This window comes from Neoarius graeffei, chromosome 21 (assembly GCF_027579695.1).
Source record: "Neoarius graeffei isolate fNeoGra1 chromosome 21, fNeoGra1.pri, whole genome shotgun sequence".
Classification (NCBI taxonomy): Eukaryota; Metazoa; Chordata; class Actinopteri; order Siluriformes; family Ariidae; genus Neoarius; species Neoarius graeffei.
In genome coordinates this window covers 36,119,457-36,146,154 of record NC_083589.1, presented here as the reverse complement: position 1 = coordinate 36,146,154, position 26,698 = coordinate 36,119,457, and the positions used below count along the sequence as shown (strand labels likewise).

Below are 26,698 nucleotides of genomic sequence, written 5' to 3'. Positions count from 1 at the left end.
TCAGGTGAACGAGTGAAAATATTTTTCAGCACGAGAAGATAAACTCCAAATCTTCACGCCACCTTTATATTATATGGACACAAAAAATATACGCAAGTTAATCAAAATAGTTTTAATTTTGAACCGGTTCGCCATTTTGACAACGCGCTTATAGTCAGCAGGAAAACACTGGGAGTGACATCATCAGAGTGCACTATCTGGAGTTATTATGCATACGTACAGGCCACTTTTTCCATGGAATAAAAACATTAATTTTTTTCCCAGTCCGGTTTCCATCAAATCCTGCACTCTGACTGGCTGGCGAACGGGTCCGTATCCTACAGTACGGACCCCGGTTACGAACCTCTGGCGACTCACTCGTTCACAACAACAACAAACATAGTAGCAATTTTTGTCAACATTTATCTTTTTTATAAGATTTATTTATAAGATTTTTAATCAAAAATCTTATACATTTTTGACAGCATTTCTCAGCATAATAGCATTAATTTTACAGCATGGATAGTGATAACGACAGTGTTCACAGCGAAAGTGAGTTTTACTACCCTGAGGAAGAAGAAATAAAAGAAAACATTTCAGGAGAAAGCTAAAAACCTCTAATTGTTGCTAACGCCGAGCAAAAACATGGCTGAACGACTCAATTTTGTATAAATAGGGGGCTACATAGGCGGCAAAATGTAGTTTTTTTTCCTGCCATGGAAGTGCACTTGTATACCGAGGAGGAAGCAATTTGCATTACAGCCGTGAATGAGGATTCAAAATGGCGGCTCGGCTCGGTTTTCCCTTTCGGGCGCTCTCGTTTTCTGTTAGAATTTGGTAAAGAAAAAAATAAATATATTATTTACCAGCTTAAGGTCGGTCCGTGTAGTGAAATACCGTGACCTCGGCCTTGAATACTGACCTCGGCCCAGAGGGCCTCGCTCAGTACTTTCAAGACCTCGGTCACGGTATTTCACGATACGGAACTCCCAGCTGGGAAATAACATCTATGTATTCTATTCCCTTCTAGTGGGTTTAATACATTTGGTTCGATAACATGCAATATTGTTAACATATCGCTTATCCGACATGTATTACGCTGCTCTCCCCAATGGAGAATGAGCGTACAATACGGTAACAATATTGCAAGTTGTCAAGACATGACATCACACATCGGAGATGTAAAACTTCTGTGCTAGTGAGCGACTGTGGCAATTTGTAAACAAACCCGGCTGCCAGGTTTGCTTCGTTAAAAATGGAAGATCTTGAGAGAATTTTGGTTGCCAGGTAGCTCCGTTGTGTGTAGGTGTCAATGTTGATTTTAAAAGTAACTAAGTAAATTACATTGGGAAATGAACACTTAAGTCTGAGTGAAAAATACTATGGCGAGTGTGCATGGAAGAAGAGTCTGGAGACAGAAATCTTAGTTTCTTGGTCGTTAGCCTGTGCTAGGAGCTCTAAGTAGCACTGTCTTGACTGCATTAGCATTCCATCCATCCATTATCTGTAGCCGCTTATCCTGTGCAGGGTTGTGGGCAATCTGGAGCCTATCCCAGCTGACTATGGGCGAGAGGCGGGGTACACCCTGGACAAGTGCCAGGTCATCGCAGGGCTGACACATAGACACAGACAACCATTCACACTCACATTCATACCTACGGTCAATTTAGAGTCACCAGTTAACCTAACCTGCATGTCTTTGGACTGTGGGGGAAACCGGAGCACCCGGAGGAAACCCACGCGGACACGGGGAAAACATGCAAACTCCACACAGAAAGGCCCTCGCCAGCCCCGGGGCTCGAACCCAGAACCTTCTTGCTGTGAGGCAACAGTGCTAACCACTACACCACCGTGCCACCCTGCATTAGCATTGGCCTTCACTCAAACTATTGATGAACACCAGCTGGAAGGTAACTGGACTGCTGCGCTAACAGCACTGACTCGTGGGTAAGCTAGCATTGGTTTTCGAGAATACTGATATGAAGAGAGTGTGTATGAATAATAAAAATAATAATAATAATGGGCGGCACGGTGGTGTAGTGGTTAGCGCTGTCGCCTCACAGCAAGAAGGTCCTGGGTTCGAGCCCCATGGCCGGCGAGGGCCTTTCTGTGTGGAGTTTTCATGTTCTCCCCGTGTCCGCGTGGGTTTCCTCCGGGTGCTCCGGTTTCCCCCACAGTCCAAAGACATGCAGGTTAGGTTAACTGGTGACTCTAAATTGACCGTAGGTGTGAATGTGAGTGTGAATGGTTGTCTGTGTCTATGTGTCAGCCCTGTGATGACCTGGCGACTTGTCCAGGGTGTACCCCGCCTTTCGCCCGTAGTCAGCTGGGATAGGCTCCAGCTTGCCTGCGACCCTGTAGAAGGATAAAGCGGCTAGAGATAATGAGATGAGATGAATGAGACTTTTTTTCGTGGTCTATCAAATATATTCCATTCAGCTAGCATGATATTGAACTCGTCTTCAAGTCGTTCAGTATCATGCTAGCTGAATGGAATATATCTGACAGACCACTCAACGCCAGACAATATTATTTAAATATGTCACTCAGCTCCATGATGTATTTCGTATGAAAAATACAAGTTTTTCAACATGAGAAGGTAAACTTCATATTTTCAAGCCAACGTGTGATTTTATTCTTATTTTACAGACACATTCACAAACAAAAAGTACCCAAATTTATCAAGTCAATTCATTGATTTCCTCACGGGTAACATATCGAAACTTATGCCAGAGTTTGGTTCTGCATGTCCCTGATGGAGCTCATATGAAAAATACGAGTGGTGTATTTCCCAATAAAACACTCGTGTCCATATAATAATATGCATTACTACAATTGTGGAATAGGGATCTTTACTGTATTTTTATTATTTGCTATTGACTGTTTGATCTCAAACACATTAAAAAGGCAAGAAACTCGTCCCCTAATTAACTTTTGACGAGGCACCTGTTAATTGAAAAGCATTCCAGGTAACTACCTCATGAAGCTGGTTACGGGAACGCCAACAGTGTGCAAAGCATCATCAAGGTAAACGGTAGGTACTTTTAAGGAATCGGAAACGTGAAACATTTTGGGGGGGTTTTTCACACTTGTTTGTTTCCCACATAATTCCATATATGTTCCAGATGTTATTTCATAGTTTTGATGTCTTCAGTATTGTTCTACAGTGTAGAAAATAGTCACAATACACTGTGTGTCCAAACTTTTGACTGGTACTGTATAATAATATTATATTGTAAAATAATATTGTAATATGTTGTAATACAATAATATAATTTAATAATACATTTTTGCCTTGCACTGTAAGCCTGCTGAATCAAATCTAATTGATCAGAGGGCATTGCTTCATTTTCAATAACAGCAGTTCTGAGAGTCATTCCAGCTGTAAGGCGACTCAGTGGTTTATATTAAAGTGCTTGTTCTAATACGATATTGTTGATACAGTAACAGCTAATTCAAAGAGACTTGTATGGTGGACACTGAACATGTAAACCGAATAATAAAAAATGTGAATGGAAGCAATCTGCAGTGTTTTTACAGTTCTTTGGTAACAAGCTGCATTCTTTGTCAAAAGAAAGTGAGGGAACAACAGTGTATACTGTAAGTGGTGTAACATGAACTTAACTGAATTTAACTATAAATGGATAACAAGTATGGTGTGTAAGTCTGTTATTTCATAAATAATGTAAATGTAGGCAAAAGTTGCTGTGTTTTATATATATAAAGTCTTCGTCACCCTATTTTTTTCACAAAGTTTGTTATAGATTTCTATTTTATGACTTCTACATCATTGAGTCGGTACAAAAAAAATTGAATTCCAAAAGTTCATTTTCCAGCACAAAATTAAATGTTATAGAAAAAAAAAGTTTGTATTTGAGCAGCATATGACATAAGAGACCACTTTCAAATTAAAAAAGAAAACATAATGAAGGCTGCTGGGTTTTGGTGCAAAATGAAGAAGCGAGTGTGAGAGTCAAAGTGTCCAGAAGAACTGTGGCTGGTTCTGTAAGATGCTCAGTAAAACCTACAGCTCATTTCCTTATAAATCTGCACTCGTTGTACCGGAGACTACTATTTTTTTAAAAGCAAAGGGTCGTCTCACACCAAATATTGAAATCGTTTCATTTATTATGGCTTACTGCTGTTTATAGTGCTTTTTAACGTTGAAACACTTCATTATTTTTCAAGCCATTTTTGCTCAACAGCATTTCTTTACATGTGCCTACGACTTTTGCATATATATATATATATATATATATATATATATATATATATATATATATATATATATATATGAAAATAATCAGCTTTGGGGTGGTAATAGTCCTCAACTTCATGTGGTGCTGCATGACCTTTTTGTTGATCATTTTCCACCCCATCATGTTTTATTCCTTACATACTGCACATCCCTAGAATAAAATTATTATAATTTTATAATTGGCGTGTACATGTGTTAGCATCATCCTTTTTACACAGATATTCTGTAATACTGGTAGAAAGAAGACACCTCAGTTTTCCGGCTTTAGTGATTTACAGTGAACCAAATAAAGCCATCGGGACGGCGCTGTGGTGTGGTGGTTAGCACTGTCGCCTCACAGCAAGAAGGTCCGGGTTCGAGCCCAGCAGCTGGCGAGGACCTTTCTGTATGGAGTTTGCATGTTCTGCCCGTGTCCGCGTGGGTTTCCTCCGGGTGCTCCGGTTTCCCCCACAGTCCAAAGACATGCAGGTTAGGTTAACTGGTGACTCTAAATTGAGCGTAGGTGTGAATGTGAGTGTGAATGGTTGTCTGTGTCTATGTGTCAGCCCTGTGATGATCTGGTGACTTGTCCAGGGTGTACCCTGCCTCTCGCCCGTAGTCAGCTGGGATAGGCTCCAGCTTGCTCGCGACCCTGCACAGGATAAGCGGCTTCAGATAATGGATGGATGGATGGAAATAAAGCCATCATGAAGCTGCGCCCGTGTGTGTATTTACAATGTGAGCTGGCATTCTGCAATCAGAGGCGTGACATGTAACAACGGTGCGTCGGCGTCTCGGGTGATGTGTCTAAGCACTGGAAATATGGATACACCGAGCATACTGGCACTGCTTTAAAAACAACGTGTGAACTGAGTGTTGAGGTGCTTTTGTTAGCCGTGCACATTTATACCACTCTTCAAACACAAACAAAGTTACTGAACATCATATGCAACATGCAATCACTTCCGTTAAATAATCCATGTTTAAGGGAAGTAACAGCCTCAATATATATAAAACATGTTTATGTCCTTTAGCTGAGCCGGCTTTTCAGGAAAAATAGTCATCTCATTATCTCTAGCCGCTTTATCCTTCTACAGGGTCGCAGGCAAGCTGGAGCCTATCCCAGCTGACTATGGGCGAAAGGCGGGGTACACCCTGGACAAGTCGCCAGGTCATCACAGGGCTGACACATACAGTAGACACAGACAACCATTCACACTCAATTTTAGAGTCACCAGTTAACCTAACCTGCATGTCTTTGGACTGTGGGGGAAACCGGAGCACCCGGAGGAAACCCACGCGGAGAACATGCAAACTCCACACAGAAAGGCCCTCGCCGGGACCTTCTTGCTGTGAGGCGACAGCGCTAACCACTACACCACCGTGCCGCCCAGGAAAAATAGTCTGTCACAGAAAACTGTTCTCGCAAATAGAAAGAGAGAGAGAGAGAAATGTAACGAAGAAGAGAGGAGTAGCGAGACTTGTGCAAGCGACATTTGTGCAATCACAAATATGTTTGAGGAAAACGTGACAAGAAGTAGGAAGCGATTTGAGGCAGAAAGGCAAGCGGACCGTAGACATTGTAGATAGAGATGTTTGAATTTGCGCTGGTCTCAGAAAGAAGAATGCTGATGTTAAAAATGTCAGACCCCTGTTCCACCACGCTGATTGTCCCTTTTACACAGACGTCGATTTTGGCTCTGTTACTACCAACTGTTCCGGCTCAGAGGCAGAACAACACAGATCCCCATTCCACATTCAAACGGTTTAGACAGAATGCGAGGCAGAATAAAGGTGTAAGAATTCCACCTTATTTTATGTCTCTCTATTCATCTGATCAAGATACCACTCCTGATTTTGACAGTTTCTTTGAAAATTTGGACATTCCCTCACTCGATCAACCAGCTGCGGAAGAGTTAGAGAGGCCAATTACTATCGCTGAACTTAATACAGCTGCATCATCTCTGCAAAATGGGAAAAGCCCTGGGCCAGATGGCTTTCCTTCCAAATTTTTCAAAATGTTTTGGCACAAGCTTGCCCCTTTGTTATTGGATATGTTCAATGAATCATTTGAATCCGGCCGCCTTCCCCAAACTCTCAATCAAGCCTCCATTTCCTTTCTCCTAAAAAAAGGCAAAGACCTGTTAGCCTGCACCTCTTATTGTCCAATAAGTTTCTTGAATGTTGATTTTAAATTGTTATCCAAACTATTAGCATTACGTCTGGAATCCATCCTCCCTTCCATCATTTCCTTGGACCAAACGGGGTTCATTCGAAATAGGCACTCCTTCTCCAACCTTAGACGTTTGTTCAATGTACGGTACTTTACAATGTCTCCTCTTCTGACACCCACGAAGCTGTGATACCAATTAGACGCCGAAAAGGCATTTGACAGAGTTGAGTGGGATTACCTCTTCTATGTCTTGGAGAAATTTGGTTTTAAGAATAGTTTTATTTCATGGATTAAGTTGCTTTATTCAGCCCCACAAGCCTCAATCAGGACAAATAATATCCAATCAGAATATTTTCGCCTATGTCGCTCTACTAGACAGGGTTGCCCTTTGAGCCCTCTATTATTCGCAATCGCTATTGAACCTCTCTTGATAGCCCTTCGGTCCAACCACCTTATTACAGGCGTATTTAGAAATGATATTCAGCTGAGAGTTTCCCTTTATGCAGATGACCTACTTTTATATGTTTCCAACCTGCCTGTCTCAGTTCCTGCTGCTCTTGCCACTCTTCATTCATTTGGTCAAATTTCTGGATATAAATTAAATTTAAACAAAAGCGAGATATTTCCCATTAACCCCGCTGCTAAGAAGTATCCCCTGGAAAACTTTCCCTTTAAAGTTGCTCAACATAGTTTTGTATATCTTGGTATTCATGTTGCGCATAAATTTGAAGACCTCTACAAAGCTAACTTTGCCCCCCTATTGACCCGAATCCAGAAAGACTTTGAACGATGGTCTCTGCTTAATATGTCTTTGACTGCACGTGTCAACTCTGTTAAAATGAATGCACTCCCAAGACTCTCCTACCTGTTCCAGTGCGTACCACTCTTCCTCCCTCAGTCTTTTTTCTGTAAACTAGATAGCCTGATCTCTGAATTTATGGGTATCTGGAACCAGAAGGTTCCTAGGCTGCGCAAACAATATCTGCAAAGGCCGAAGCCACTGGGAGGGCTGGCCCTGCCAAATTTTAGGTTCTATTATTGGGCCACCAATATCAGGATTCTTAAGCACTGGCTTCAATATGAGGCTTTTGATCCTCCCCCAGCATGGCTGGTTATGGAGGAAAGTTTAGCAAAACCAGTGACCTTGAAAGCCCTAGTGCACTCCCCTATCCACTCCTCCACTTTTCCCTACACCAAAAATGTGATTATTAAGGCCTCACTTAGGATTTGGGTCCAGTTTAAGCGCCACTTTGGTCTACAGACATACTCTATTTATGCACCACTAGCGGCTAACCATGCTTTTCCTCCTTCCCTCATAGACAGTGTTTTCTTAAGGTGGATGAATCTTGGTATTCATAACTTCAAAGACCTGTATATTGATAATGTTTTTGCTTCTTTTCAGCAACTTTTAGTTAAATTCTCACTTCCTAAGCAGCACTTCTTTAGATATTTACAAGTCCGCAATTTTGTTCAGGCACATTCACTAGCTTTCCTAACTGACCCTCTGACTCTGCTTTGGATGGCTTCCTGATGCCAATTCCTACTCTTAAAGGCTCTATCTCATATATCTATAATCAAATTAATCTTTTACGTTCAGAGCCCCTAGGCTTAATAAAGTCACTCTGGGAGGAGGACCTGGGGGTGGAGATATCAGAGGAAGTCTGGACAGAGATTTTGAGATGGGTACATAAATCTTCTATTTGCGCTAGACACAGTCTTACTCAGTGTAAAGTTGTACACCGTACCTATTACACTAAGGCTTGACTGGCTAAAATTTATGATGGTGTAATTCCAACTTGTGATAGGTGTCAGCAATCTCCTGCAAACCTTATACATATGTTCTGGCATTGTCTATCTCTACGTAATTATTGGGTTGAGATTTTTAATACCCTGTCAGAGGTAGTTGGGGAAAAAATAAAACCAAATTCTTTGGAGTGCACTCTTTGGGGTTGCCCCCCCTTCCCCATTCCCTTTCTAAGTCCAAAAAGGATGTACTTGCTTTTGCTACCTTGCTAGCCAGAAGATTAATTGTAATTAATTGGAAATCAATGATTCCGCCCAGTCACGCCCACTGGATTAGAGACGCCCTTTATTTTCTTAAGTTGGAGAAAATTAGACTGTCTTTGACTGGCTGCTCCAGTAAATTTGGGAAATTATGGGGCCCATTCTTTCAATTCCTTATGAGGACAGATCTTTCACTCGCCCCTGACTAACTGACACAACTGAGGCAGCTAAGGCCCTGTCCACACGGCAACGGATTCAGGTGAATCTGATAAAATTGTTTATCGTTTCGGCCTGGCGTCCACACGGCACCGGCGTTTTGGGTGCCCCAAAACGAAATCTTTTGAGAACGGGTTCCAGAGTGAAAAAATCTGGCAACGGCACTGTTACGAAGTCGTCTGGATGAGTAGAATGGATTTGTTTACGATGACGTCACAACCACATGACTGTCAGTGCTTCACGCCGGGTAGAAGTGTAATGAAATCGATGCGAGTTGTCAACAAATCCGATAACTTGGTTCATGAAACGCGCTTACAAAATATTTTCACTGTGAATATTTATTGTGTAATGGTGCAAAGTGAGAGAGAGAGAGAGAGAGAGAGAGAGAGAGAGAGAGAGAGCGAGAATAGCCCTTAGGGCAGAGTCTTTAGTCCAAACACTACGGAAGCAGTACCAAACCACGCACCGCCCGTGCGCTTTCCAAAAACAAAAACAATCCCACCAGCAAACATAGGAAAAAAAAAAGGAGCGATCTCACCTCTTCAGATGTTGGTTTAAGTCCGACAATACATTCCTCAAAAAGGGCGTAGAAGAACAAAGTAATCCATCAACGTGTAGCATTCAATTTATTCCGGACCATTAAAGGATTCTGGAGGATATCAGAATGTTGGCGTACCGGCTTCCATCTACCCCCATTCATTCCTCTTTCCGCGTCTTTTGTTTTACGCTACTGATTAATAATCAAAACTTTATGTGGCTAATGCTACAGAAGAAGGGGTTTATGCGCATGCGTCTACTACTACTTCTATTGTTCTGGTGTCTCCGATGGGACCGTCTTACAGCGCACGTAGTGGTGTGGCATGTGTATTGCATCGTTTTCAGCAAGCGTTGCGTTGCCATATGAACCTGATATTTTACTGATCCGTTGCCCATGTGGACGCGATATTTAAAAAAAAAAAAATCTCGTTGCCGTTGTCGTGTGGATGTAGCCTAAGAGAGGTGCCATTACTCTGACTTGGGATGTCTGTTGCTATGTTTATTGCTGTTTACTGTTACCTGACTGATGTGCCTGTCCCTTTTTTTTTTTTGCTTTTTTTCCCCCCTTTTTTGTTGTCTAAAAAGAAAGAATGCATACTTAACTCTGTAAATGTTTCAATACAATTGTATATGTCTGCAAAACCCAATAAACAAAGTTAAAAAAAAAAAATTCCACCTTGAACAGGCCGTGTAAAAGGGGATCATTTCAATAAAACGTTACTGGAAACTAATTAGAATATTGTTGCTAAATTGATTTATTCCCATTTTAAATTACATACTGTCTACCTGAATCATAAAAAACCCGTAAGTATATTTTTATGTCATATACAGTACATCCTGCTTGTAATGATTGGTAAAATGGCTCTGAAGAAATAATGCAATGCGGTTTTGTGAAAAAAAAAACAACAACAACAACTACTGTATATGTTGGAAGGATTTTTTTTCAAAAGGAGAACTGAAGTAATTTTTAAACTTGCTTTATTTCTTAGTTAACATGTTATTCAATTACGTTTTTGGTTTTAGTAACCTTATATCATGACTCGTATTGGCAACTAATTGCAATTAAATATTATACAGTACTCATCGGCCTGTTCGGTTTTTAGCCATGTTGAATTTAGTTTATTTGGTCCACGGCAGGCGTCGCTTATCCGCGAGATCTTCATGAGACTTGTGCGAGACTTCGAAACATGAAGTGTCAGCCAGGTGTCAGTGCCACCATTTTGAAAACTGTTTTCCAAACGAAATATTGCACAAAAACAAGTTTAAATGACGATTACTGCCTACTTTTTTCAAACTTTCCTGATTGCTATCAAAACAAACAAAACTTCCAGCTTGATTACATCAGCATTCGAAAGAGGGCGCACGTGTCTTTTGACAACGTTGGCAGATGTTGGTCACTTTGATTTCTGCTGTACGTTTTACTTCCGTCCTACGATGTCTCGCACAGGTCTCAACGAATCTCATTTATGGCCACTGATTTGACATATGGACTGATATATTACAGAGCATATTTCAAACACTCATAACTTGCTATATCAGTGACAAAATTGCTGTCAGAAATGCATTCCGATATTTAATAAAATGAGATAAATAGAATTTTGGTAATAAAAAATTTGCCGTCAGTTCTTCTTTAATGTTCTTACAGAACAATTATATATTTACAGAACCATTAAATGTTACGGTTCTCGCATATATTCAGTGTGAGATTAAGTGTATTAGTTACAAAGATTTTTTTTATCGATCTGTTTTTGTACTTGAAAAACTCAGGAGGGTGCTAATAACTCTGGAGCTGACTGTACAGTAATTAGACATGTAAGCTCAGAGTAAACAGCTCTGGTTAGCGGATCAGACTTCAGTGTACGCAGGTGGGAACGCATCCATACCTTGCTACGTGGTTGATGACAGGTGAGAAGTTGGTGGGGCCGTAAAGCTGCACAGACTTCAGGCTCTTGTAGTACGCCTCCATCACACCGTCTATTCCATTACAGTATGGGTTCTGTGGGTTCCCGTTCTGTACAGTGAGCAAACAAAGGTGCCATTAAGACTCTAATCCAGGAATCAATGGATTGGATTGAGATGGATCAACGGGTTGATCCGTGGGTCAGAATTCTGAATTAAGCTGTTGAAGCTGTAAAGACAGTATGACATCTGTGCCATCAATCCAGCCCACACATTCAAAACAAAATTAAATCTTCACCTACTTACTTTGGACTTTGTGCATTTTATCTTTTGGATGCCAAAAATACATATATTTTCAATCGAATCTCTGAAGAAATTCATAAAGTTTTGAAAAAACAAGAGCAATGTGTCAAATTTTATCCAGTTTCATACAGATAAAGCTGTAAAATACAACCCCGATTCCAAAAAAGTTGGGACAAAGTACAAATTGTAAATAAAAACGGAATGCAATGATGTGGAAGTTTCAAAATTCCATATTTTATTCAGAATAGAACATAGATGAAATATCAAATGTTTAAACTGAGAAAATGTATCATTTAAAGAGAAAAATTAGGTGATTTTAAATTTCATGACAACACCACATCTAAAAAAAGTTGGGACAAGGCCATGTTTACCACTGTGAGACATCCCCTTTTCTCTTTACAACAGTCTGTAAACATCTGGGGACTGAGGAGACAAGTTGCTCAAGTTTAGGGATAGGAATGTTAACCCATTCTTGTCTAAAGTTGGATTCTAGTTGCTCAACTGTCTTAGGTCTTTTTTGTCGTATCTTCCGTTTTATGATGCGCCAAATGTTTTCTATGGGTGAAAGATCTGGACTGCAGACTGGCCAGTTCAGTACCCGGACCCTTCTTCTACGCAGCCATGATGCTGTAATTGATGCAGTATGTGGTTTGGCATTGTCATGTTGGAAAATGCAAGGTCTTCCCTGAAAGAGACGTCGTCTGGATGGGAGCATATGTTGCTCTAGAACCTGGATATACCTTTCAGCATTGACGGTGTCTTTCCAGATGTGTAAGCTGCCCATGCCACACGCACTAATGCAACCCCATACCATCAGAGATGCAGGCTTCTGAACTGAGTGCTGATAACAACTTGGGTCGTCCTTCTCCTCTTTAGTCCAAAGGACACGGCGTCCCTGATTTCCAATAAAGAACTTCAAATTTTGATTTGTCTGACCACAGAACAGTTTTCCACTTTGCCACAGTCCATTTTAAATGAGCCTTGGCCCAGAGAAGATGTCTGCGCTTCTGGATCATGTTTCGATACGGCTTCTTCTTTGAACTATAGAGTTTTAGCTGGCAAAGGCAGATGGCACGGTGAATTGTGTTCACAGATAATGTTCTCTGGAAATATTCCTGAGCCCATTTTGTGATTTCCAATACAGAAGCATGCCTGTATGTGACGCAGTGCCGTCTAAGGGCCCGAAGATCACGGGCACCCAGTATGGTTTTCCGGCCTTGACCCTTACGCACAGAGATTCTTCCAGATTCTCTGAATCTTTTGATGATATTATGCACTGTAGATGATGATATGTTCAAACTCTTTGCAATTTTACACTGTCGAACTCCTTTCTGATATTGCTCCACTATTTGTCGGCACAGAATTAGGGGGATTGGTGATCCTCTTCCCATCTTTACTTCTGAGAGCCGCTGCCACTCCAAGATGCTCTTTTTATACCCAGTCATGTTAATGACCTATTGCCAATTGACCTAATGAGTTGTAACTTGGTCCTCCAGCTGTTCCTTTTTTGTACCTTTAACTTTTCCAGCCTCTTATTGCCCCTGTCCCAACTTTTTTGAGATGTGTTGCTGTCATGAAATTTCAAATGAGCCAATATTTGGCATGAAATTTCAAAATGTCTCACTTTCGACATTTGATATGTTGTCTATGTTCTATTGTGAATACAATATCAGTTTTTGAGATTTGTAAATTATTGCATTCCGTTTTTATTTACAATTTGTACTTTGTCCCAACTTTTTTGGAATCGGGGTTGTAGAAATATGAATGCCATTGTCACTCTTAGAATATTATTAGAATTCTACCATAATATACAAATGGCTTCTTTTTCAGTGACAAATTGTCCAAAACCTTCAAATTTGGTACAGTGCACTGTACCAAATTAGATTTTTTTTTCTGGAAAATTGTTAATGAAATAAAGCTATTTTTAATTATAGCGCCTCCTAGTGATCTGTTTGTATGAAACTTGGGGATCGTCCACAGAATGATGTAAATATCACACGTGAAGTTTTGTGAAAAATCAGACAATGCATTGACGAGATATAAGACATCTATATCTACTGTACTTAGCCATTATGATGAATATTAATTATCAAATCAAGTTTCAAATCAAGTTTATTTTTATAGCGCTTTTAACAATAAACATTGTCACAAAGCAGCTTTACAGAATTTGAACGACTTAAAACATGAGCTAATTTTATCCCGAATCTATCCCCAATGAGCAAGCCTGTGGCGACGGTGGCAAGGAAAAACTCCCTCAGACGACATGAGGAAGAAACCTCGAGAGGAACCAGACTCAAAAGGGAACCCATCCTCATTTGGGCAACAACAGACAGCCTGACTATAATATTAACAGTTTTAACAGGTATAACCCTCAACTGTCCTCATGGGGCCGTCCTTCACAGGAGTGGTGCGATAAAACTCCGACCAGACACAGGACACCAGGATGGATCAAGCAGGTCCGAGGGGCAGAAAAGGCCAGCATAATTATCTCTTTTAATCAAAACAAATTGTCAGAACATCGCTTTAATCAAAGTGATATTTTGGGAAGAATAAGACAATGTCAATCATAGTAACATTTAGCATCGTTTCTTAAAATATCACTTTGATAACTTATTTTATCAGATTTTCACAATGCTCTTGAAATGTTAAATGTTCTTGAAATGCCACAAACCTGAAGGACCTGAGCTCAAAGCCCGACTTGGTGTGGCAAGGTTGCTAAAACCCAAAGTTTTCTCAGTTAGAAGAGTACTTAAAAGGTCTGTTGGTTCTATTTAAAACATAAGGTGTTAGAGGGAACTTACATTTGCCACTGCCACTTACAGTCGCGAATGCTTCAGTTTGTAAATCCTTCAATGAGCATCATGGGTCCTCAAGGTCTCCATTTGCTTGGACCCTGGTCATTACCGCTTGCAGCTATATTTATTGAAGTTTTCATTTTAATGCAGGCTTAAAATTTCACATAGGTAGGGCATCAAGGAATGAAACCTTCCCCTCATTTATTCACTCTATATGAAATGTATGCAAAAGGTCTGTAACCCAAATGGTGCAGTCTGTAACCCAGATGGTCTGTCATTAAGGATAAAGCAGCACACTCTTCACTGGCCATGTTGCAACTTTTGCAACATGTTCAACAAGCGTATACCGTAAGCACTTGACAGGAATACACCAAAGCTCACTGAACACAGGTTCAAGCCAAAACAGAATGTCTCGAGTAATGTTGAGTATTAGGATATGTATGGATTGGGATTCATAAAAAATAGAACGGAAGACATCTTTGGGCTGCATCACTGTAATCATAGTGCTCAAAAGACAGGCTTGCAGTACTTGAGTCTAGGACTCGGACTCAAGTCCAACTCATGCCCTAATTTTAAGGATTTGTGACTTGACTTGGACTTGAGCACTGATGACTCGGACTCGTGCATTAACCACATTCAGACTCGTAAATTGAAGACAAGTACTTGGATTTTTTTGTAACATGCCATAATAATTTGGCATAAGATATTTATATCTACGGGGCGGCACGGTGGTGTAGTGGTTAGCGCTGTCGCCTCACAGCAAGAAGGTCCGGGTTCGAGCCCCGTGGCCGGCGAGGGCCTTTCTGTGTGGAGTTTGCATGTTCTCCCCGTGTCCGCGTGGGTTTCCTCCGGGTGCTCCGGTTTCCCCCACAGTCCAAAGACATGCAGGTTAGGTTAACTGGTGGCTCTAAATTGACCGTAGGTGTGAATGTGAGTGTGAATGGTTGTCTGTGTCTATGTGTCAGCCCTGTGATGACCTGGCGACTTGTCCAGGGTGTACCCCGCCTTTCGCCCGTAGTCAGCTGGGATAGGCTCCAGCTTGCCTGCGACCCTGTAGAAGGATAAAGCGGCTAGAGATAATGAGATGAGATGAGATTTTACTTCCGTCCTACGATGTCTCGCCCAGGTCTCAACGCATCTTGTTTATGGTCACTGCTTTGACATATGGACTGATATATTACACAGCGTATTTCAAACACTCATAACTTGCTATAGCAGTGACAAAATAGCTATCAAAAATACATTCCTATATTTATTAAAATGAGATAAATAGAATTTTGATTATAAAAAAATTTGCCTTCAGTTCTCCTTTAAAGACACACTTATCCATTCTTAATAAGAAGCCTTTTCACAATCCTATCAGGAGAGCTTGTGCACTCTAGTGAGAGTTCCTCTGGATGTTTGTAGTATTTTGATTTAAGAAAAAATATTGTTTATTGAAAGATTTAATCGTTTAATAAATGGAAGCAGGAGCACACTCCTCTGTTGTTTATTGACTTCTTATCTAGCGTGAGCCTGGATATACTGGACTACAGATGAATGGTATTATTTTCAGGTGTGAAAAAAAGACTTCATTCAGGAAAGAAAAATTCAATCCTAGATGTTGCTTTGTCCTAAATGAGGGGATCTAAAGTGCTCCTTCATCAACTGATGAAATTATAGCTTTCAGCAGTGACATTACAACAGGGGACAACAGTGAAATCAATATACTGGCTGTCAAACACCGTAATTCCAACTGCACCATTACAGCTTTAAACAACTGGGGGGGGGACCCCAAACTCTGACATTATTACCTCCGCCAAGGAGGTTATGTCTTCGGTAGCGTTGGTTTGTTTGTTTGTTGGTTCGTCTGTTAGCAACATTACGGAAAAAGTTATGAACGGATTGCTCTGAAATTTTTTCCAGAGGTGTGACTGGGCACAAGTAACAATCCATTAAATTTTGGCGGTGATCCGGATCACCTTCTGGATCCCGGATTTTTTTAAAGGATTCTTGGCGGAGGTCTGCGCTCTCCGAGTGCTTTTCTAGTCTTTTTCTGTGATTACGTTGTAAATACACTCACTGGCCACTTTAATAGGAACACCCATCCACTTCTTGTTTTACGCAGTTCTCTAATCAGCCGATCCCTTGATAGCAGCACAACGCATCAAATCATGCAGATACAAATCAAGAGCTTCGGTTAATGTTCGCTTCAAACATCAGAATGGGAAAAGTTGTCATCTCAAAGTGTGACTTTCACTGTGGCATGGGTTGGGTGTTGGTTTGAGCCAGATGGACTGGTTTGAGTATTTCAGAAACTGCTGATCTCCTGCGGTTTTCACATACAACAGTCTCTAGAGTTTACACAGACAGAATGGTGTGAAAAACAAAAAACACTGAGTGAGCGACAGTTCTGTGGGTAGAAACAAACGCCTTGTTGATAAGAGAGGTCAGAGGAAAATGGCCAGATTGGTTCGAGCTGCCAGGAGGGCAGCACAGTGGTGCAGTGATTAGCACTTTTGCCTCACAACAAGAAGGTTAAGGGTTTGAATTTCACGGCTGACAGGGGCCTTTCTGTATGGAGTTTGCATGGGTTTCCTCCGGGTGCTCCGGTTTCCCCCACAGTTCAAAGAAATGCAGATTAGGTAAAAATACCCAGCCACTGGGGTTGTACAAAACAGTGCGTCCTTAGTGCCAGTCCCAAGCCTGGATAGATTGGGTAGGGTTGCGTGAGGAAGGGCATCCGGTGCAAAACCTAAGCCAAATCAAATATGCGGAACAGATCCGCTGTGGCGACCCCTAAGAGGAGCAGCCGAAAGAAGACGTTTGAGCTGTCAGGAAGGATATAGCAACTCTTTACAACTGTGGTCAGCAGAAAAGTATCTCAGCATGCAACATGGGTTCCACTCCTGCCAGCCAAGAACAGGAATCTTATACCCCTTTTCCACCAAATCAGTTCCAGGGCTGGTTCGGGGCCAGTGCTGGTGCTGGTTCACAACTCGTTCAACTTGCGAGCCAGCTGAGAACCAGTTTGCTTTTCCATAGCTCGCGGAGCTACGTCATTACGTCGCTGTATACGTCATTACTTCGCTGTAAATGTCAGTTACGTCGCTACGTTTGCATAAACCTTGGCGCGAATATCGAAGCCAAAACAACACGGAAGCAGCAGCAGCAGCAACAACAACAACAACAATAATAATAATGGCTGACTTTGCGTTTGTACAGCTGCGGCTTCTCGTCACTTAAAAATGGCGATCTTTCGCGGTCTTGTTATTGTTGTTGGTCTTAACAACTCCGCCTCCCTGCTGACGTAAGTGGTTCTTTCCTCTGGCCCAGCAGAGAGTTGGTGCTAGCCTGGAACCGGTTTTTCTGGCCCCAGAGCCAGTTCTTTGTCAGTGGAAACAGAAAATCCGGTTCCAAACTAAGCACTGGCCCCGAACCAGCCCTGGAACTGCTTTGGTGGAAAAGGGGCATTTGAAGCAAGAACAAATTCCTATTAAAGAGGCCGGTGAGTATATATCACATAACATCGAATACGTTTACCATATCATAAGCTCTATAATACGATAACTGACCCAAAAGTTGCTAAAATAGATGAAAGGCCTTGTTTATATAATGTAAAACTAATTTCAGATATTTTGCAATATTATTCTACAGATTATAAATCACCCATCAGAGCTGAGCATGAGATGAATATTAGTTCACAGCTTCTCAGGGTAAGAAAGTACGGTATCATTTGTCATTTATCAATATTATAATTTTTGCGTCATTTTGTAGGCAGCAGGCTGTGATTGAATGTTAATATACTGTCAGTTAATGAGAAAAATCATTACTGGAGGAGCTGATGATCCAGGTGTAAGTTTTAGACTAAAGTTGTTGTGGGTCTACAGATGCTGGCTGGAGAAGAAAATAAAGACTGTAAAAACAGCACAAGTGTTAAAAGAGCAGTTCTCACCAGCCAGAAACAACAGATTTGTGAGAGCTCTAATGAGTCTAATGTTACAAAAGGTCACTCACCAGAGCGAATTCGTGGGACACGCGTCCGTCGGGAGGCAGCTTGGCACCAAAGCCCAGCGCTGGGAACATCTTGTCACTGTCGTAGTCCTGAATGATCTCTCCCACAGCTTTGAGAGCCATGCCGTAGGCGTTCAGCTGGTATGGATTCATGTAGTGCAGGGAAGTTGGCTGGGCAGGGTTGCCTAGGAACCAGAAATAAAATTAGAAATGTCATAGGTCAATATTGCAATTTAACTCTGAAGTAAATGCAGACTTGAAGGAAAAAAGAAAACGTTGTATATGTCATGACCATTAAAAATTATCATATGCGTAGTATGCATGCTAATCAAGTTTAGATAGCATGAGAACATTGTTGCTAGGCAACTGGGAAATATTGAGTTGAGCATGGCAGGTAGTTAATGATTGAGGCTAATGATTTACCTACAGTCGCTAGCCCAGTGTACTTCAAATTAAAGCATAGTGAGATTTGAAACAAAACAAAGCTGTCAGGAAAATGAACATTTCCCGCAAATATGTGTTGCTTGATTATTAAGAAACTAAAATTACACGAATTGCACTTTGCATTAATGACACACTGAACTTCTATGGGTTCTGCCATGGAAACATCAACAATGCGTCACAACTCATGAACTCGGAGCTTTCAGAAAATAATTATGAAATAGTGAATAGCACAGGAGTGTCGTTCAGAATATTTTCATAAACATGGAAAACTCAAGACTCCATTTAATTATAGCATAAACAATCCTGTTAGAAAGTAATCATCACAGTCTGAGTGACATACTGTATTCTGTCAGCAACAGGTGGATGCCACGCCTAAATTCAATGTCCATTACAGCCCATGGACTCACAGCCTACAATTTTTGTTCTTGAACAGATGTTATCATCCAGTTTCCTCAATGATTAGATCGTTTTATGTTAATACAGCTCTGAAATTTATGATATGCTTACAGCCCTCCAGCTACCACTCAACATTTGAATCCAGAGGTCACTGCATGCTGAAAGCTACTTCATCATTTCTCTGAACGAGATCCTGGATAATGTTAGTGGCCCTTTAATTTGGTGTGGCTCTGACCTCTCTGCTGCATGCTGTGCCTCTGTGAATGGATCTAAAAGCCAGGTTTTTCCTCCTCATCACACTGGTCACGGCTCTTTAATACATTACACCTCGCTCATTATGTTGGAGGAGGGCTATCAATGGCTGCTGTTTGGGCCTGAATTGCATGCATTTTAATAATTCCCAACAGCTCACTGGTGACCGTTGCACTCACCGTTTGAGGCGGTGAAATCAATTGCCACTGTGAAATTAATCTGAGTCCTGCAGAACAAAAACAGAGAGAAAAGGGAACAGTTACCTGTCAGGCAACATTTAAATCCAGCAAGTTAATCATTTGAACCTACTGTGTGTAATAATTTCTGGCAAGAGCTGGCGTGCTCAATTAAATTAATATCAAGATTTTATAAAGCGGTCACCTTGATGGATATTTAACCTCCTAGGGGTTAGCGGTCACATGCGTGGACAGCACTTTATGGAAATTCGGAACAAGAATCCACATATGTGGACATACTTTTTCTCTAAAAGTACATCTTATCAAAAGATGATGCTTAGTTTTTATTCTAATCAGGTTCTAATAAGCCCAAATAGCAAAGAGAAATAAAAAATGCATGTAAAAAAAACAGCTTGGGCCTTAGGAGGTTAAGCTACATATATCTATGTGGGGGCCAGGGGTGTATCAAGCTTTCCAAAAGTGGGGGTGTTCTGGAATGGGGAAGCCATATCATTAGAAATCGGTTTATGGCTATATACACGCCCGGCGTGTACACTGTGATGTACTGTCAATGACCGATATGGAACTTTTTCATACCCATGGTCCATGGATGCAAATGAAAGGGAGGACAGCAGAAAGCCTATAAATCCAGTTGACTCCAGCCAAGTTCTGCATTTCATGCAGAGATCTATCATGTTGGGTTTTGGTGTTGTTACTGCCAGGGCTATGTAATTATTCAGTAAGTGAAGGCAAAAAGTATTGAGTGATAATTCTAGGTAACAGGATACTGTTCTATAACAGAGATGTCAGTATTGCTGCCTACACTGGTATACACTGATATAAACAAAACCAAAAACTTCACATAGCCCAAGAAGTCATACACAGTGTATAGATCATACACCATCATGCATAACAGTTTGGACTGGGATCGCTTTGTGTGAGCAGGAGGCATGGCTAATCAGTTCATGTTGGAGAAGCGCAGCATCCTGGAAGGACCTCTTTAGTATAGCATTCAAATAGGACGGGGCAGTTCCTGCTTTTAATGTCTTTAATTATTCAAACTCGTGTACAAAACTTGTTTGCATCATGCATTACATCAGGTTTAATGCATAAAATTTGAAAATGATGCAATAGACTACACATACAACAAACACTTAATGGCCAAATAACATTACTGTACAACAATTATTGAACATTCATTCGATTTGAAATGCCTTTAAATATCAATTGAAAAACTCTTCTAAAAAGTGATAAGCAGTTATAATGCATGAAAAGTAGACTTGGTACAAACACACACACACTCGTAATAAAAAACTTGCCTCAACTGACTTTACAACTAGTAACTACTATTAACACAATCTTTTAGGGCATGGCGCCTGGGACAACTGTTTGAACGACGGCATCACAAGCGCTTTGAGAAGGGTCTGTGTGCAGAGCCAGGCACAGTAAGCAGCGCATGCGACGTCAAACCTGGAACGGTGAATCAGAAGCGGTAAAACTGGTGTTGGCTCTGCAGCTCGATACTGTATTATTGAGCGCTTTCGGCACGCTACGCAAACTGGCTATTATATTCACGCAACTGCTGATTGGTCGGGTGAGAAAAACTGTTTCGAGTCCGTTGCGTGGCTGTTTTTTGTCTAACGTTATGTCTAAGTTTACTTCCTTGTTACACATTTTATAGTAGCTGTATAATTTTCATAATGATGTCATTTTAATCTGACAAAAGTGCAGGGGATGAAATTATGTTTCAACAAAAGTGGGGGGGATGAAACGTACGCATCCCCCACAGGTGATACGCCCCTGGTGGGGGCGGCACGGTGGTGTAGTGGTTAGCACTGTCGCCTCACAGCAAAGAGGTTCTGGGTTTGAGCCCAGCGGCTGACGGGGGCCTTTCTGTGTGGAGTTTGCATGTTCTCCCCGTGTCTGCGCGGGTTTCCTCTGGGTGCTCCGGTTTCCCCCCACAGTCCAAAGACATGCAGGTTAGGCTAACTGGTGACTCTAAATTGACCGTAGGGGTGAATGTGAGTGTGAATGGTTGTGTGTCTCTATATGTGTCAGCCCTGTGATGACCTGGAGACTTGTCCAGGGTGTACCCCGCACAGGGGCGGTTTTAGGAAATCTGAGGCTCTGGGCAAAGGACAATTTGGAGCCCCCCCCCCCAACCCATACATCTGTAATAATAATGAGATGATGAATCATACGTACTGACGAACAATATTTATTGTGAACACATGGAAATGATTGAAAAAAACCCAATAAAGATAACTGAATATCTGAATATAAGCTGTGTGTGTGTGTGTGTGTGTGTGTGTGTGTGTGTCAGTAGAGGAGAGTGTGTGTGTGTGTGCCTGTCTGTCTATGTGCGCTGCTGTCGGTGTGCCCATCTATCAGTCTGGTTCATGCTCGTTGCGAGACGAGTTAATTTGTGATGCTGGTGGTATAATATCGATATCTCTACGACTACCACTGCAGCTAGCATTGCTGTTGGCAAAACCCAGCTCATTAGATATGCTGGCCCTGGGTTCTTCTTCGGTGGAAGAACTTGTGTGGAAGAAGGTTGTTAATTTCAGTAGCTTTTCAACAAACTGCTCGCTATCCTTTTTCCTCTTCCTTTTCTCACTGCCACTTAGAAATCGTTTCATTCTGATTTTACTTTAACAAAAAATTTTACGAGGGCTCTGCAGCTAGAGCTAGATGGTGGTGCATGTATTCAGCCCGCTCGCGTCGTTGCCTAGGTTACTTCAGACACTACGGCTCTGAGAAAGAGCGAAGCCAGATAGCTGTGCGGGACATCACGTCACATACTGGTGGTTTTGCTTGTGAATCTAGCTGTAGGATTACACGTGAATCATGCTTTATTGCTTTTATTATTTTCGTAGCAATGTGGTTCATGTCGAGTGGAAAATATGTACAATCACAATGAATTATTACATAGTAAATGATGATGTATAGCATGCAGGAAAACAGGAATACCGTAACGCGACGACGAGGCCCCTGATTGGACGAGCCTCAGGGCAATTGCCCGACTTTGCCCAATGGAAAGACCGCCTATGACCCCGCGTCTCGCCCATGGTCAGCTGGGATAGGCTCTAGCTTGCCCGCGACCCTGTACAGGATAAGCGGTTACGGATAATGGATAGATGGATAGACTATCAGTCCTTGATTGGCAGGATTTACATCAATGCAAACAATATTTTGGAACCTTAACCAATTTATTGAACGTTCCATATATCAGCAAGGCCCTGTCAAGTCAGGTGTTAATCTGAAATAGGATTAGGTTGGATTCTACTTTAATTGTACAGTAAATTATTTGAAATGAAAGTGTCTGGCATAAGAAGCAAAAACACATCAAATGCACTGGATTCTGTATGCTGGGCTCGTTCTTAAATTCAGTACTCATTTCTAAGAAAGACATACACGGACTGTTGAACACACCACTCCCACTGCAGTCTTTGCACAGTGAACAATAATGCACTATTGCTTTTTACAATATTTGCAATGCTTCTCACATACACAATGTTTACATTATTTATTTTGTACTTGTATGTCTTTTATATGCTACCTCAACACACACACTCAAACCTTCCATACATTATTACCGACAGGTACTGGTGGCACTGGACTGTCTGTTTGTGCGAGCTGTCGTTTTTGCACTGCCCTTGTTCGCAATTTATGTTGTCAATGTCTGCACTTTATGTTCTTATACAGTGATGCTTGAAAGTTTGTGACCCCTTTAGAATTATTTATATTTCTGCATAAATATGACCTAAAACATCATCAGATTTTCACACAAGTCCTAAAAGTAGATAAAGAGAAGCCAGTTAAACAAATGAGACAAAAATATTATACTTGGTCATTTATTTATTGAGGAAAATGATCCAATATTACATGTCTGTGAGTGGCAAAAGTATGTGAACCTCTAGGATTAGCAGTTAATTTGAAGGTGAAATTAGAGTCAGGTGTTTTCAATCAATGGGATGACAATCAGGTGTGAATGGGCCCCCTGTTTTATTTAAAGAACAGGGATCTATCAAAGTCTGATCTTCACAACACATGTTTGTGGAAGTGTATCATGGCACAAACAAAGGAGATTTCTGAGGACCTCAGAAAAAGCGTTGTTGATGCTCATCAGGCTGGAAAAGGTTACAAAACCATCTCTAAAGAGTTTGGACTCCACCAATCCACAGTCAGACAGATTGTGTACAAATGGAGGAAATTCAAGACCATTGTTACCCTCCCCAGGAGTGGTCGACCAACAAAGATCACTCCAAGAGCAAGGTGTGTAATAGTCGGTGAAGTCATAAAGGACCCCGGAGTAACTTCTAAGCAACTGAAGGCCTCTCTCACATTGGATAATGTTAATGTTCATGAGTCCACCATCAGGAGAACACTGAACAACAATGGTGTGCATGGCAGGGTTGCAAGGAGAAAGCCACTGCTCTCCAAAAAGAACATTGCTGCTCGTCTGCAGTTTGCTAAAGATCACGTGGACAAGCCAAAAGTCTATTGGAAAAATGTTTTGTGGACGGATGAGACCAAAATAGAACTTTTTGGTTTAAATGAGAAGCGTTATGTTTGGAGAAAGGAAAACACTGCATTCCAGCAGAAAAACCTTATCCCATCTGTGAAACATGGTGGTGGTAGTATCATGGTTTGAGCCTGTTTTGCTGCATCTGGGCCAGGACAGCTTGCCATCATTGATGGAACAATGAATTCTGAATTATACCAGCGAATTCTAAAGGAAAATGTCAGGACATCTGTCCATGAACTGAATCTCAAGAGAAGGTGGGTCATGCAGCAAGACAACGACCCTAAGCACACAAGTCGTTCTACCAGAGAATGGTTAAAGAAGAATAAAGTTAATGTTTTGGAAAGGCCAAGTCAAAGTCCTGACCTTAATCCAATCGAAATGTTGTGGAAAGACCTGAAGTGAGCAGTTCATGTGAGGAAACCCACCAACATCCCAGAGTTGAAGCTGTTCTGTACGGAGGAATGGGCTAAAATTCCTCCAAGCCGGTGTGCAGGACTGATCAACAGTTACCGGAAACGTTTAGTTGCAGTTATTGCTGCACAAGGGGTTCACACCAGATACTGAAAGCAAAGGTTCACATAATTTTGCCACTCACAGATGTAATATTGGATCATTTTCCTCAATAAATAAATGACCAAGTATAATATTTTTGTCTCATTTGTTTAACCGGGCTCTCTTTATCTACTTTTAAGACTTGTGTGCATGGGCATAGTGGACGCGGGGGACATGTCCCCCGCACTTCCCGTATTTGTACCCTCTGTCCCCCGCACTTTTTACAGCCATTACAACCACTCAATTCATTTTTAACAAGTGGAAACGCGTTTTTCTGAGCCGCCTCTAAACGCATCATGAGCAGGCGGAGCTAAGGCGGCAAACAAACACCGCTGTCGTGTGTGATCAGAGACGCTTTAGAAAATATTGTATGAGTATCTTTGGTGTGATTCAGGTCTGGGCAGTGCTTCTGTATGTTCAGCAAACCAGCCAAGAGGCTAAAGACTTTAAACAGTTTTTTCCAAACAGACCATGTAAGTTGAGTAATGCTGTTGAATGTAGATAATGTTTAGCTAAAAGATGACAAATAGATGTCAATTTAGTTAGTTAAGCTAGCTAGCTAACTTAGAGGCGGTAGTAACTAGTTACATTTACTCAGTTACATTTACTTGAGTAACTTGTTGGATAAATTGTACTCTTAAGAGTTGTTTTGTTGCAAAATACGTTTTACTTTTACTTGAATAATATTATTCTAAAGTAACAATACTCTTACTTGAGTAACGTTACTATTTTGGCTACTCCAAGATTACTCACTTCTGGGTAGAAAATAAGAATATAAATGTATTTGTGTTCCTTTGACTTAAAGATTTAATTTATTTTGTGGTAGTTTAAGTTTAAAGTACATGAATTTGCTGATTATTATTACTGTATTCCTAATTCTATTTCAAAATGTTGCTTTCCACATATTTTTTAATCTTTATTGCCACAATAGAAAGAGCAGGGTGAGACAGGAGACAGTGGACCAGAGGCCAACAGGGATGATTATGCAGGGTCACAGGTGAGAAGAGAATATAACTAGCTATGTCACTACTACTATTCTTTTTTTAAAGATTTTTTTGGGGCTTTTTTCACCTTTTATTGGATAAGACAGTGTAGAGACAGGACAGGAAATGAGCGGGAGAGAGAGACAGGGAGGGATCGGGAAATGACCCCGGGCCGGAATCGAACCTGGGTCCCCGGACCCATGGCATGGCGCCCTAGCCACAACGCCCCCACTACTACGACTATTCTTAATTCTATTTATAAATTTTACTTTATAGATTTAGACTTTAGATTTTGACAGTATATCATTTTAAAGAACTAAAGTCGGTTCCCTGGTGCTGTGCTGTTTGTGGTTATGTGGTTCTTTAGCTGCTAAGGAGAGGTGCAATTGAATGCGAGAGGATGATAAATCACTCAATAGACCTCTGAACAATTTGTCCCCCTCACTTCTAAAATGATGGCTACGCCCCTGCTTGTGTGAAAATCTGATGATGTTTTAGGTCATACTTATGCAGAAATATAGAAAATTCTAAAGGGTCCACAAACTTTCAAGCACCACTGTATGTAGATTTGTAGCCCTGTGATGTTTAATGTAGCACCATGGTCCTGGAGAAACGTTTTGTTTGAACTGTGTACTGTACCAACTGTATATGGTTGAAATGACAAAAAAAAAAAGCCTTCACCTTGACCAGATGAGGCTGACCACAAAACTGGACAGACCCAAATTGTTCATTGAAAAATGTTTTTTTTCTGTGAACATGTAAATATTTGTCTTTCTCTCATGCTTAGATATCAGTAAGGCTGTGCGGAGAATATAAAGTGGATTGATATGTGTGTATGTGTGTGTGTGTGTGTGTATAGTTAGTCTCTACTGGGATGGAGCAAGCCACACTGATGCCTTAAGTACAGGCCTGTCTTCTGTAGTTATACCTCATTACCAAAGTTACAACTGCAGTTACACACACACACACACACACACACACACACACACACACACACACCCGACCCCACACGCACAGTAATAATGCCTCAATAAATTAGAAACACTGGAAAACAAACAACAAATTGTTTGCAATTAAAACATCAGTATAATTATTCTTCTGGATGACAGTTGTGAGTAACTCCCTTTGGGAATATATTAATTCAGTGCCACAGATTAAAGGCTAAATTAAAATGCCAATAAACAGACATTCCTTATTAGTATGTTATCCATGCCCAAAATGGCAAGCT

General features: G+C 41.1%; 1 protein-coding gene across 2 annotated transcripts in view; it reads right to left on the bottom strand.

Annotated features, from left to right (window-relative positions):
- The window catches only part of LOC132869708 (copine-8), a 302,212-nt gene that overhangs the window by 28,738 nt on the left and 246,776 nt on the right, over positions 1 to 26,698 (bottom strand). For both annotated transcript variants that reach the window (XM_060903046.1, XM_060903044.1), the window contains exons 14-16: positions 19,408 to 19,454; positions 18,140 to 18,321; positions 11,030 to 11,157 (exon numbers count right to left, since the gene is read on the bottom strand). In XM_060903046.1, coding sequence (XP_060759029.1) covers positions 11,030 to 11,157; positions 18,140 to 18,321; positions 19,408 to 19,454 — 357 coding nt within the window. The remainder of the gene's footprint in view (positions 1 to 11,029; positions 11,158 to 18,139; positions 18,322 to 19,407; positions 19,455 to 26,698) is intronic.